The sequence below is a fragment of the Sarcophilus harrisii genome, chromosome 1 (assembly GCF_902635505.1).
Source record: "Sarcophilus harrisii chromosome 1, mSarHar1.11, whole genome shotgun sequence".
In the NCBI taxonomy this organism is placed as follows: Eukaryota; Metazoa; Chordata; class Mammalia; order Dasyuromorphia; family Dasyuridae; genus Sarcophilus; species Sarcophilus harrisii.
In genome coordinates, this window is record NC_045426.1 from 171,195,972 (window position 1) to 171,211,109 (window position 15,138).

Consider the following 15,138-nt stretch of genomic DNA (forward strand, 5'->3'; position numbering starts at 1 on the left):
TCATGGAGAGTTGAACACACCTCAAGTGATTGAATAACAACATCTATAAACACCAGGTATATTTCCTTAGAACAGTGGTCTGGATCAAAAAAGATTTCTCTAATCATATGACTCATCCATGGAAACATCAAGTAACAAAACCCTGTAATTAAATATTTTCTTCAAAATGTTCAACTATACACAACTAAACCAGTAACATATACAGTGCAACTTGCTTCTATCAAATTACTAAAAAAGCAGCATAAAATGAAAATTAGGAAATACAGAATTGTTTTCTTACATAATTATATGTTAGGTTAATATTAAAGTGATGTGGAGAAAGATCTAAAAACTGTGAACCACAAATATTAAATTCATATTTTCGGGTGCTAGATAATTTTGCTCATAGGTTGTTATGTAACTACTATGTCCGAGATAAGGAACTGGGTTTTATAACACATTTCCAAATCATAAGACAATATTGTTTGGAAATCATTCTCGGGTCCTAAAAAACTAGATGAATCGAAATACTATGCTTGAATATTTGGGGATGTAGAGATACAAGTCTACAATTAGCCTAGCTTTATTGCAAATCAGAAGTAAAATATTTATAATGACATTTCTAACCAGTTAGTGCACTCTTTTATTAAGTTTCTTTTGGGTTTCTTAATTAAATGTAACCTTATATTCAATATTTAAACTAAATGAACATTTAGTCAATGCTTACTAAAAACTAAAGATAATCTGTTTGCAATTAAATGAGTGCTTCTTTGGAAATAACCTCTTAAATTATTTTTTATAATTCAAAATGACTGTTTCTTTACTTTTGATCTATAATTATAGTTTATTATTGGCAATCTAACAGTAATTTCCATTGATGGTCATAGAAGTTAGTAAGCATGGAGAAGAAAGCAAATTGGAGAATAATCACACACACACACACAGATATGGTATTGAAATAACTTATAATCTTTTTATCAGCACTTTGCCACATTGGTCAACGTTCTCATGGTGATGCAGCAGCTGATTATATGAATAGTGCTTCCAAAAAGAAATTTATTAGTCTCGCTGCTTTGGTTTTTATTTTTTCATTTTAATTAAATTCCTACTTACTCATAGTTTGTTTTGGTGATAGAGGGAGGGGGAAGGCTAGCCAGAAAATTACATTACAATCATAATGTTTCACTTTTATACCTTGGGCAGCATGAACTTTGATATTCATTGACTTGAACAGTTACTTTATAAAATATTTTGGTAAATATGAAAAGTCTACAGAACTGCAGCAAAACAATGTGGCCCTTTTTACTTTCTTTGATTTTTTATTTAAATGAAAAACTTGGACCACATGAAGGTTATTAAACCTGGTTATTATATGTTATTATAGGGAAGATGAAAGGTTGTATTAGAAATAGGAACTTCCGATCTGCATTTGAGTGAGAGGCCACGTGATGTAGTGGGTGGAGAAGTGGCTTGATAGTCGGGAAAAGGTGGGTTCAAATCCTACTTCTGAACGTTCTCGATGGAAAAATCACTCTGAGAAAGTTACTTCATTTCTTAGTGTTCAAGGCAACTAACTATGAAGTCAGTCAACAAGCACTTATTTAGCACCTACTATGTGCCAGACACTATGCTAAGCAAGTTACAGGTAAGTTGCACATTTGTATTGGTGGAAAAATCTTCTCACCAGGACACACACACACACACACACACACACACACACACACACACACACACACCCCAGTAGTTTAGATGGTTTGAACTGCCCAAAGGCAGTGACTATCTCTTATATCTAAGGGTTTATTACCACAGTGCCTAAAATAATGCTCAACTCCTAATGGATACCCATTGAGTTACTGTTTCCGTGGAGGAAGGAGGATGAGCTAGACAACCTTTCAAGGCTCCTTCTGCCTTTCAGACACACGCGCGTCATGTAAATGTATTTCTGGGTTACCTTTTAAAAATTTACTAATTGCTTAATTTGTTCCGTTTGTAACGACTGTCTCCTTAACAACATTTTCTTGTTTTTGAACTCTTTGGGAAAAGTGGGGACGGTGGGCACGAGTATCTTTTGTCCACAAGAAAAGAGACTGGAAATCTTGTTGCTAACACCGACATCCGGGATAGGAGGATGGGAATTGACATTTAAGGGGGGAAGAAAGCCTGGACGGGTTTGTGCGGGGTGATCCAGTGGGAAGGCTCCCGAGCCGCGCCTTTCCAGCATGGCGTGATTTCTCCTGCTCAGGGGCCCGGGAGGCACACTCTCTGGCAGTTCCTTAGCCCCCGCCAGCGCCGGTGGAGATGGGCAGAGGATTTTTTTCTTTCCTCCAAACGTTTTTCCGTCTTCTGAAGTTGGCGGAGTGAGCCCGGTAGTGAGCTGAGAATCGGAACTATAGTGATTTGCCCCCGAGCTTCTCCTTTGGACAATATTTCTCAGGGTAGAAACAAACATCGCCTGAGTTGCTGACTCCGGGTCTTGGTCCGCTGGGAGGTCACTGCCGGAACTGCCTGGTTCGGAAAAGAAGGGCTGAGAATGGATCTCATCATAAGACATTTTCCTGGAGCCGGCCTGTTCAAAGGCCTTTAACAAATGTGCGGCGTCTTTCACATCAATACTTTGGTGTCGGGTGATAAACCGCTTGGATAAGGCCAGCCCGTTCAGTTTCAGAGAGAACTCTTCCTCTGGTGTAATATCCTGAAGCTCTTCTTGTAAAGAGGCCACTTTAGTCTTGTGCAAGACTGAAGGAGAATTTTTTATCCGGGGATCTAAATGCAAGTGTTGTGCTTGGCCCAGCTTAGGCCCACTGTGAACGGCAGCAGGTCTTCTAGTAGGGGAACCTGATTCTGAAGCATCATCACTGCTGTCTGAAAGATCCAGATCTTTAAAGCCAAAAAGCCCTTTATCCAGGTCAGAGGAGCCTGCGTGGGGAGAAGAAGCGGTCTCAATCTCTATTTCGGAAGGGGTAGTACAGGAAGTTGGAGAGTGAAATCCTTCCATGTCCCCAGGAGGCACATTCAAGTACTGCTTGGTAGTGTGCCTGCCCGAGGGAGACTTGGCTGTAGTGATGATGATGACCTCTTTCCCTTTCGCCTTGCAAGCATTGAGGAGAACCTTCAAGGTCTCTTTGTCCTCTGAATTGATAGCATAAACCAGGGCTGAATAACTCGAGTGGTCTTGCAGCGTCAAGTCGGCGCCACTTTTTATCAGCAAAGAGACTATTTCGGGGCCCGCCTTTTCTAAGCAAGCGTGCATCAGGGCTGTCTTGCCAGTTTTGTCTTGTATGTTGGGATCGGCATTATTTTCCAGCAGATACTTGACCATTTTGACTTTGCTGACGCTTTGGTGGTCGATGTGCTTGCTCTTGCAAGCTATCATTAAAGGAGTTTCCCCACGATCGTTACTTTCGTTGATGTAGGCGCCCCCTTCCAACAAGAGCCTGGTCAAGCGCAGCCGGCTTTGATAGACCGCTTTTAGCAGGGAGTTTCCATCACTCGAAAGCTCTACGGCTTCATCCATCTTGAAACTCTCCAAGCCAGACTGCAGGAGTGACAGCGACCTAGTTGGAGAAGAACATTAAAAATATCAGCCAAACTCAAGGTTCCGACTTATATTCACCGTCTTAATAATTTTAATTTCTGGGGAAGGCATGGCAGACAGACGCTATAAAGGAAATGATAATTAAACAATTTCCACGAAAATGAGTTGGGCAAAACGCAATACAGAATTACATGATATACAAATTTCATATTGGTAACTGTTTTTAAGGAATAAAAATGCTATTTAAAAACCCAACACGTTGAACTTCCATGGTTATGACACGAAATGCAATAATCACATTGCTGTAATGGGGGTGCATAAGGAGGAGGAGCTGATGCAGACCTCCAGGTGGAAGAGATTAGGGAGCCTTCAAAGAGACCTGGTGAAGGTAATGCTCCTTTGAGTGCAGCCTCTGCAAGTCATTCTGTCAAAGTGGTGTTAGCCTGCTAATCAGATGAGTGTACAATTGTTGATCAGCTGAGTAGCTGGAACCAGGGTACATTCAAAGGACACTTTTTAGCTTGAATCTGGTTCTTGATCCGGCTTTTCCCTTCCTGGTGCTGTTGAAGTAAGGAGGGAAGAGCTAAATTCTCAATGGAGAGACAGTCTTCAGACTCATGTGGTCCAAGAGCTATTGTTTCTATGGTTGGTGTGCCTATTTCCACCTCTACAGGAAAAAAAGCTCAGTAGACAGCTAAGACTTCCTGAGCTCCAAAAGATCAAGAAAGTGAGCCATGTGACGACCTAGAAGATGAACCACTTTTATCAGGGAATTTCCATCATTTGCAAGCTCAATGGCTTCCATATTGTGTTTTGGAACCAGCTACTCCAGCACTGAGGCTCCACAGATTGATCTTCAAAATGGAGCTCAATGACAGCTGAGAAGCAGATTCACCCAGTACCTGCTGCATTTTGACATGACCTTGCTGAATAGAAACTGCACCAAATCTGAGCCCGCTCTCCCTAGGGACTGACATAAAAGAAATTTCAAAATGTATTTTGAAGCAATCATTTTAAGAAGTGTAGGTTATTGGGAAATAACAGAGAAGTAGAACAATAAATCACAACAGAGAAACCAGAAGTAGAAACTTAATATATGGGAGAAATCATTGGTATCAATAACAATAATAAACACACAAGGATAGAATTCAAAAATTAAATTCAATAAAATCTTGGGAACATTAAGCAATTATGGAGAGGAAAATGGGTTTAGAGTCATGCCTTAGTTCATGTGAAGTACCAGACTTTAAGTCAATGAGCTAAAAAAAATTCTGGAAAAAACAATTATAGATTTATCTCAATTATGGAAAGGGAAAAAAAAACAAATCAAAGACATTTTTAGAGAAAAATATTGATTTTTAATTATATAAAGAAATGATATTTTTATAAATAAAAGCAATCTCTTTTTTTAAAAAAAGGGGGAAAACATTGAAGAAAAACATTACAAATCTATCATATAATGATTGGACATAGAGAATTTATAAGGAATGAATATTTGTCCTACAGAATAAAACACACTATCTAGAAGAGGAAGAATCAAAGGATCTGAACAATTTTTGAAGGAGGAATTTTTTTTTTGGGGGGGGTGAGGGAAATTCATACCTGAGATTTCACTAGTATATACAATATTATATATTGTATTGTGGAAACCATATTTATTGAAATCAGTCCCTTGTCTGTAACGAGAATCATAATAAGTAGCCTGACTCTTATTGGAGTTATTTCTCCTCTTCTGACGTTGTTCATAGGTTCATAGATTCACTATGGCTGGAAGAATCCTTCAAAAGCCATCAAGTCCAAACCTACCATTTTATAGAAGAGAAAACTTAGAGGGAAGCTAAGTGACTTGTTCAGGGTTATATAACTAATAAATTTTTGAGGCAGGATTTGAATTGGTGCTCCAGGTCCAGTCCTTTATCTGCCATAGTACCAAAGTAGCCACAACAATGCCATAACGACTGTATAAAAAGTGGTCAAAAGAGGAATTTGAATTCATGTCTTCCTGATCCCCAAATTATTAGTATTATACTATAGCCATGTAAAAAGCTATTCAGATTTTTCTATCTATTAGAAAGATAAATCAAAATGATTGAATACCACATTACAATAATCAAATAGATATAAAACAACAAAAAATAACAAAACCCAAAACAAAACAAAAAACCAGTGTTGGCAGAGATGCAAAGATAGAAGCATTATCATATCTTTACTGGGACTTTGGATTAGAGTAAACTTTTTGGAGCATACACTCCCAAACTGATCATACCCTTTGACCCAGTAATTCTATTTTGGGGCAAGTACCTAAAGATGTTGACATAAAGAAAAGATATATTTGTTCAAAAATATCAACAACCACTTTATTTGTAACAGTGCAAAACTTGAAATGACAAATGTCCAGTCATTGGGGAATGACTGAATAAATAGTGAGGTCATTACTATAAAGTTGGGCAGGGGCAGGAGGAGAGCAATATATTTACAAATGAATGTGTTACCAAAAAAAAAAGTCATTGTTAAAATAAAATGTTTGTGACATAAAACTGAGGTGAAATTCAGTGGCCAATTCTGATTCCAGAAAAATGAGATTAAAACAGACTTTGCTTCTTTGTTCAATCAATCATTCAATCAGCTAGCATTTGTTAATGTCTATTATGCACCAGGTACTGTTAACAAATGGTTAAATTAAGAATAGAAAGTTAAATGAACTGCCAATAAAAATCACAATTAGTTTTAGTTACAAGTAGTACCACAGTTTTGTTTAGCTTTTTAAAGGGAAATACTATAGAAGTTGTTTATTAGGAAATGATTGATATTTAAAACACCCAAATATCAATAAACTGTATTTTAAAAAGCTTCACACTTAGGCATGTAGACATCCTGGAAGGGGCTCTTGAGCTGATCCTAGAGAATGGTCCAGAGTGCTAAATGATAGCATCTGACAAAGGCTTTCTCTGATTGCTTGTCAGTGAAACAGGTACAAGGAGTTTCTGTCTCTGGACTCATGCTCAAGATGAAGATGGAAGTCTGAAGCATGCATAATTTCTGAAGGGTTGTTTTGGAGTTTGAGAGGCTAATGTTTCCAGTGAAAAAATAATCAGCAGACCATGAAGAACTGAACAATCCTGTGGAATTTTCAGAGAAATGAATGCTGACTTCTCAAAAAGGGAATACTTGTCAAAGAATTGACTCTTACTAGCTTGGATCCTATACTCTTGAATGGAATATCTATATAATCAAGCAGATTAAGGTTGAATTATCTGTTTCTGTTGGCTCCAATTGATTAAAACTTCATCTGGTACAAATATAGCTACTGTTGAAATTTTAGAGATGTGTTGGAAACCTGTCAGATGTGACTCATTTTATCTGTGGCACCTGTTCACAAAGCAATCAATCAACAAGCATTTATTAAATTCTTGTTATGTACCAGGTCCTGTGCTAAAAACCCTGTTGATGTAAAGAAAAAGCAAAAATATCCCCTGCCTTCAAGGATCTTCTTACATTCTAATTAGGGAGAAAACACACATGTATACACACACATTTTAGAGTGGTACAGTAGATAAAGTAGCTTTAGAAGGGAAAGTACCAACAGTGTGGATGTCTGGGAGAGATCTCCTACAGAAAATAGTTCTTTACCTAAGTCTTTAAGGAAATTAGATAACCCCCCACCCAGTTATTCATTGATTTATATTTTGTATGAATTCTCTGTATACATGTTATTTTCCTTCCAGTAAAATGTAAGCCCTTTGAGGGCAGGGACTATTTCATTTTTATCTATGCATCCCTAATGTTTCACATGGTGCCTGGAACCTAGTAGGTGCTCAATAAATACTTTTTGCTTACTTAGTTGCATGCTTTGATTAGACTACATCTGGAGTGAGTTTCAGATTTCAGAAAAGACTGACAAATTGGCACATATACAAAGGAAAGCATCTAAGACGGTGAAAGAATTCAAAACAATAACAAAAGAGGATCCATTGAAGGAACTGGGGATATTCAGTTGGGAAGAGAAAACACTTGGAAGGGTGTGATGGTTGTCTTCAAGAACTTGAAGGATTTTTCTAAGAATTTTTGTGCTTTTTTTACTTGGCCCAAGAGGAAAGAAGATATTGCTGAAAGATGCAGAAAAGTAGATAACTTTCTACCAACTGGAGCCATACAAAATTGGAATGGACTGCCTTGAGTGGTAATGGATTCACCTTCAGTGGAGGGCTCTTCAAATACAGTCTGGGTGATTACTTGTTAGGAAGGTTTTCAAGGAGACTGATGTTAAGTATGGACTAAATGACTTCTCAAGTCCTTTTCAACACTGATATCCGAATGCACCGAATAACAAAATTATAAAAGCTTTCGATCTCCTAGCATCCTAATTTAATGCCATATTAACAGATTTCTAATTAACTAAGAGGGTAGTTAAAAACTGTATTTTGATTTCTTTTTTGTAATGATTGTAGTGATTTTATAGTGATTGGGTAAGCCCAAAATATAAGAATGAAAGAATATTTTTTCTTGAGATAGCAGAAAGTATATTGAAGTCAAATTTATATTTCATATTCAGTAGATTTAAAATAAACGATAAATACAAACAATGAAAATAAAGTTTTACTGTTAAAAGAAATCTTAAGGACCATGTACTAATCTTTCTCTCTCTTTCTCTCTCTCTCTTTTTCTTTCTCTCTCTTTTTGCTATGGCAATTTGTGACTTGCCCAGGGTCACACAGCTAGGAAGTGTTAAGTGTCTGAGGTCAGATTTGAACTCAGGTCTTCCTGACTTCAGTGCTCTATCCACTAGGAAGCCACCTAGCTGTCCCACTAATCTCATTTTGTAGCAAAGAAAACTGAAGGTCAATTTTGAGGGTCAAGTCTTGCCCATAGTTATTCATTGCTTAGGCTGGGACTAGAACCTAAGTTTCTTGATTCCCAGGTAAGTCTTCATTCCAATAGCACAATATTCCACAGAATATAAAAATATATTTTCTACTACAACAATAGATACACACACATATGAATTCTTTTTGCTTTAGAAAATTGTTAAATGATACAGAAAAAATTAATTTACTACCAAATTAGTGTAAGAATTTTAGCAAAATTAATTCACAACTTTAAGAGAAAGCAATATGTTATGCAGATGTTATTTATTTTCACAATATTTTTTTCAGAGCACTTATTCTTAATGTTTCTAGATCATAAACAACTTGAAGGCAGTAATTGGTATCATTTATTTCTTCTGCATCCCTTACAACATCAACACTACCCTATCCATGCACAAAGCAGGCATTTAATAAAATACCCACTGATTTAAATCTCAAGAAAATAACCTAATCAGATGCAGAAGTGCGTGCATGCCTGTGTGTGTCTGTGTCTCTGTGTGTGCAATGTTCCAAAAAGCTGTTCTCAGCTAGACATACCTGCCACAGAGTGATGTTCAAAATGGCCTCCTCTTGGTTGTTCGTTGAACTGTGCTGATTAAATGTATGCCAGATGTAGCTTCTGAACGCAGTGCATTTGAAAAGTGCTTTGTAACTGAAACTATAGGATAATAAAGCAAGAAAACATCACCATGTTGTGAGGAAGACAAAAAACTGGTTTTCTATGTAAACTAATTTACTATCAAGGGAAATGAATTATGTGATCTTACCCACAGATGCCTGGAAAGTCCTCCTTCCTTTATTTTCTTTGCCTAATAATAGTAATAAAATAGGGGAAAATGGTAACAACTGGCGTTAGTTATTTAATTTTGTGAAGTATTGTAACCTGAATTGTCTTATTTGGGCATCTCAATAACTTTGTGAATTAAGTACTTATCAAGACCTTTAAAACCCAATTCAAAAGCTAATTCATCCATGAAATCTTCCCTTGTCTTCTCCAGTTAGTAACTTCCCAATGGTACTTTTCTAGTAGACACAAGTTCCACAGTGGGAGCTAGAAGATGTACATTAGTAATAATTATAATAGCCAACATGTATATGGTGCTTTACATATATTACTTCATTTAATCCTCACAACAACCCTGTGGAGTTCATTCTGTTATTATATCCATTTTACAGATAAGAAAAGCAAGTCTAAGCGGGGGATGCAATGGGCTGAGAATGCATTGTCTCAGTGTTTTCCCCAGTGTCTTCAGGATAGATTACGCGTGTCTGTCATTGTGGCAGGGATTCTTTGGCAGGACTAAGTGGTAGCATCATTAAAATTTAATGACCTACTAACACATTATAATATACTAGGAGGAGTAAATATTTTTAACGAAGTCTTTTAATTTCAGTAATAAGAAGTAATTAATCATACCTGGGCATTGTGAAAATACAGGAGGAACTAGGCAGAGAATTGTGCAAAGATGACAGAATAAGGCAGAAACCTACTTGGCTCCCCCAAATTCTTCCACAAATAGTATAAAATAATTTCTTACAGTAAATTTTAGAGTGGTAGAAAAAATTAAGTTGGAATAAAATCTAAGACAGCTTGGGAGAAATTTAGGAAAGATCTGAACTCCTCTAGTAATGGTGATTTCTTGTGTAGACACTGCTGAGTCAATCAACAGCAAGCCCAGAGGGAGCTGTACTGGCAGCAGCCTCAGCTTCTGGAGCTTTTACCCTACTGATGATGTCGGGGTTAGGCAACTGATCAAGGGAAATTTGTAGGAGCCCCTGTTGGTGCTGGATGTGGGGCCCAGTCTGAACAGATCCAAAGGTTCCAGGCTGTGGCTTTTGGTGGGAAGGGGCAAACACAAGCTGGTGATTTTGGTGCAGAGGGACAAGGTCTTGCTGGCTATGGTCACTCATAGGTAAATACCCTGGTTTCAGGGGCAGTGGGGCTTTGCCAATGTTTGTATCTGCTGGTACAGTAAGCCCTGGTTGTGACTCAGAGACAAAGAGGAGTATGTGAGGTCACTTATAGGATAAGTAAATGATTATTGCAAGATTTGAGCTTTTGGGATAAGAATTCACTGTTTACTGGGACATTGATTCATTGTTGGTGGAGTTGTGAACGAATCCAACCATTTTGGAGAGTAGTTTGGAACTATGCTCAAAAAGTTATCAAACTGTGCATACTTTGATCCAGCAGTGTTACTACTGGGATTATATCCCAAAGAGATTATAAAGAAGGGAAAGGGACCTGTATGTGCACGAATGTTTGTGGCAGCCCTTTTTGTAGTGGCTAGAAACTGGAAACTGAATGGATGTCCATCAGTTGGAGAATGGCTGAATAAATTGTGGTATATGAAAATTATGGAATATTACTGTTCTGTAAGAAATGACCAACAGGATGATTTCAGAAAGGCCTGGAGAGACTTACACGAACTGATGCTGAGTGAAATGAGCAGGACCAGGAGATCATTATATACTTCAACAACAATACTAGATGATGACCAGTTCTGATGGATCAGGCCATCCTCAGCAACGAGATCAACCAAATCATTTCTAATGGAGCAGTAATGAACTGAACTAGCTATACCCAGAAAAAGAACTCTGGGAGATGACTAAAAACCATTACATTGAATTCCCAATCCCTATATTTATGCACACCTGCATCTTTGATTTCCTTCACAAGCTAATTGTACAATAATTCAGAGTCTGATTCTTTTTGTACAGCAAAATAATGTTTTGGTCATGTATACTTATTGTGTATCTAAGTTATATTTTAATATATTTAATATCTACTGGTCATCCTGCCATTTAGGGGAGGGGGAGGGGGGTAAGAGGTGAAAAATTGGAACAAGAGGTTTGGCAATTGTTAATGCTGTAAAGTTACCCATGTATATATCCTGTAAATAAAAGGCTATTAAATTAAAAAAAAAAAAAAGAATTCACTGTTTAGTAAAATTGTTGGGAAAACTGGAAAGCAGTCTAGTAGGAACTAGGTATAAACTAATATCTTATACCATTTACCAAGATAAGGTCAAAATGGATAGACCTAGACATAAAGGGAGACATCATAATAAATTAGAAGAACATGGAAGATATTACCCGTAGTATTTATCAATATGGGAAGAATTTATGAATAAATAAGAGTTAGAGAGAATTGTGAGGTATGAAGAAAATAATTTTGGTTACATTCAATTAAAATTTTTTTCACACAAATAAAACCGATGTAGACAAGATTAAAAGGAGAGCAGAAAATTGAAAAAAATTATGGACAGTTTCTCAAATAAAGCTGTCATATCTCAATTATATAGAGAGCTTTGTCAGATTTATAAGAATGAGTCATTCCTCACTTGTTAAATGGTTAAAGGATATAAGCAGGTAAATTTTGAAGGAAGAAGTCAAATGTAATAAGTCATGTGAAAAATGCTCAAAATCATTATTGATTAGAGAAATGCAGCCTAAAGCAATTCTGAGATACCATCTCATACATATCAAATTGGCTAAAATGATAGGAGGGAAATATGACAAATGTTGGAGGGGATGTGGAAAAACTGGAATACTAATATACCATGGGTGAAATTGTAAACTTCTCCAACCAGGAATTATGACCAAAGAATTACAAAGTTTGTATATCCTTTGACCTAACAATACCATTATTAAATCTATTTCTCCAAATGATCAGGAAAAAAAGGAAAAAGGAATTATGTGTTCTAAAACATTTATAGAAACTCTCTTTGTGGTATCAAGGAACTAGAAACTGAAGGGATACCCATTTCCTGAATTTCCTGAACAAGTTGTGGTATGAGTATGATGGAATACCAATGTTCTACAAGAAATAATGGGGAGGTTGATTTGTAGGGAAATGTGGAGTTACATGAAACATGAGTAGTGAAATGTAAAGTACTAAGAGAATAGAGTATATAGTAACAGCAATATTGTTTGAAGAGGAAATGTGAATGACTCAGCTATTCTGAGTTATATCAATATTCAAATCAAGTACATAGGACCTATGAAGGAAGATGCTATCCATATATGGAAAAAGAACTTATATATGGAACTATGTATTGTATAGTTTCATATATATAACTGTGTCAGATGTTGACCTTCTCTAGTGCAGGATTGAGATGGAAGGAGAGAAATAACTTGGAACTTAGCAGTAATCAATAAAAAATTAAAAAAAAAAACCAAGTAGGGGAATAGCATAATATAGTCTATTCTATATGCCTGTTGTGGAAAAAATGAAATAATGTATATAGTATACATATAATAAATGCTTGTTGAATATGCTAAGTATCAGATTTTTAAAAATTAATCTTTAAAGAAAGTTAACTTGGGCACACATACCCAAATATAAGGGACATGGTCTCAATATTTCTCAGTCTTTGATACTTATTCCCTTTCCTAACTAACTTCCATTTCCAAGTCTCATTCTTAGAAACATTCTTGTCCAAAGCATATACTCCATTTTTTAATCTCATAGGCTAATTTTCCTGGAATTTATTCCTTCAAAATCCAAATTCTCATGAATAGGAATCCTAAATCCAAGGGTACATACAATTCATCCATTAAACAGGAAATGACTTTTTCTTTCCATTAGTCCTCACATAAATGCTATTCACCTTGTTTTCCCCATAGGTTTCTAGGTTTTCTTATATAAATATATTTCAATAGATGAAACAACCTACAAGAATATGTAATATTCTTAATATACATGTTATTTCACACCTTCTTTCTGTTCTATTGTTTCTGTATACAAAGTATGCTTCTAGAACCATATTCTAGTGAGGGATCCCAGTAATTACTTAAGTGGTCAAATTTACCAGCTTGCATAAAATTGCTAGTTTGCCATGTTTATTATTCCTTTATTTAAATATAGACAACTAAGGACTTGAGTCTTGTCTTTTTTTTTCTTATAAGTTGTCATCCATGAATTATTGTTTTTTTCTGCAATTTCCTTATTTTGCTAGTCAGGCTTGGCAAATATATGTTGTTTCCTTCTTTCATTTCATTTTAAAGCTTTTGTGATCAGATCCACAAGACTGGATAAATGTGTTTTTATTGGTTTATGCTAGATGAACTCCATTTCTAAGCAAGAACTTATCATTCCTACATTTTAAGAAACCACTGTTTTCTGTTAGCAGTAGGAATAAACATACACCTCTGCCCCTTTCTATTTGCTTAGCAAGGTTTCCTAAGTTCTTCCTATTGATATCATTTGTCCTCATATTAATTATGACCTAAGTGGGTAGTGGCTATTAGTTGTGACAGTTCTCTGAAGACTATCTATTAAGATCTCTCGGATATTTCTGTCATGTTGACATAGTGACCTGAGTATTGCTCAGCAGACAGTTACCAAAAATACCACTATTTGGTTTTTTTTCCTTGCACATCGTGATTTCTTGGGGGTACAACAAATCACTTCTTTCTTAGATGGTCTACTCCCTTTCTTGACAGGAAGTATCTCAGACTTAATAGATAGTTCCAATCTTCTCGTAGCCCTCCTAAATTTCCTTCTGAGTCCTATTTTCCCGTCCTTTAAGCTCTTGAGACAGGTTAGGATTCCCTTGCGATTTCTCTTCACATTCCTTGTCTTATTTCATATTTGGAGCACTTCATCCAAAATATTTTTTCAAGGAACAACATACCTAATAATTTGGAGAGTAGAGATTTGCTCTCCTAACCCTTTTGTTTCATTCTCTAGGGAAGCCACCAATTTGTGCTTTGGGTATACATTAGTACTAACAGAAATGCAGGTATATCAAACTCCTTGCAAGCCACTGCAAAATCTTTCCTTTCCTTCTGTGCTTATTAAATCAAGCCCTCAGTTCTTTGCCTTCTTTTTTGGTAGCTCCCTTCACTAATGCTTGAGATTCATATGGCAGCCTAACAAGTTGCTCTATCTGCTGGTTCAAAGTTTCAGTAAATGGGGTCTCTGACCAAGTCTTAATATATTTATGGTGAGCTTCCTTTTTTTCTAGTGATGGGAAACTATGGTCTGTTCAGACTCTTTTAATTAGCAGCTAGTAATTGCTTCTCAAGGAAGTTAGGTAGCACCATAGTGCACAGTGTGGGACCTGGAGTCAAGAAGACTCATCATTGTGAATTCAAATCCAACCTTCGTCATGTCCTAGCTTTATGGCCCTGGGCAAATCACTTCACCCTGTTTGCTTCATTTTTCTCATATGTCAAATGAGCTGGAGAAGGAAAAGGCAAATCACTCCATTATTCTCTGCAAGATAACTAACTCTCAAAAGTTGAACATGAATGAAAAATGACTAAATAACAATTGCTTCTCATATCTTAAAGCATATAGAAGCAAACCAAAGCCAGCTCACAAGCAGAAATCTCATTATCTATTTAGATCTATCTGCCTTGTGGTTGATCTCTAGAAATCTTGGTGGATTTCCCTAAGCACTCTCTTTTTGGGGGGAATTTATACCCATCCCAAAGGGATTTCCAAACTGGTAGTTCACATTAAACATCCCCATTCACAGGGAAGAAGATTATTTGAAGTAATTTTTCCACACATTCATGCAATTTCAATTGATATTTAGGAAAATTTAAAGTTTCCTTTTAACTATATATTTTCTCAAAAACAATTATAAATACAATGTCCATTAAATGTGGAAACCATTTCCCTCTTTTGCCTAACTTCAGCACTCTCATGACTTTAACTAGGGGAAGTTTGTAAATTAATATTGTATTCAAGGTTGTGAAATATTTATTCTAGAAGCACATGTCCCTTTTTCTTATCTACCTCATAAC

General features: G+C 36.3%; 1 protein-coding gene across 2 annotated transcripts in view; it reads right to left on the reverse strand.

Moving 5' to 3' along the window:
* Window positions 1-1,056: 1,056 nt before the first annotated feature.
* Window positions 1,057-15,138, reverse strand: part of ANKRD34B (ankyrin repeat domain 34B) — a 38,242-nt gene continuing 24,160 nt past the window's right edge. For both annotated transcript variants that reach the window (XM_031966969.1, XM_003759879.2), the window contains 3 exons: window positions 9,147-9,188; window positions 8,917-9,037; window positions 1,057-3,533 (listed from right to left, as the gene is read on the reverse strand). In XM_031966969.1, the coding sequence (XP_031822829.1) occupies window positions 1,934-3,493 (1,560 nt within the window). In that variant the 5' untranslated portion in view covers window positions 3,494-3,533; window positions 8,917-9,037; window positions 9,147-9,188 and the 3' untranslated portion in view covers window positions 1,057-1,933. The remainder of the gene's footprint in view (window positions 3,534-8,916; window positions 9,038-9,146; window positions 9,189-15,138) is intronic.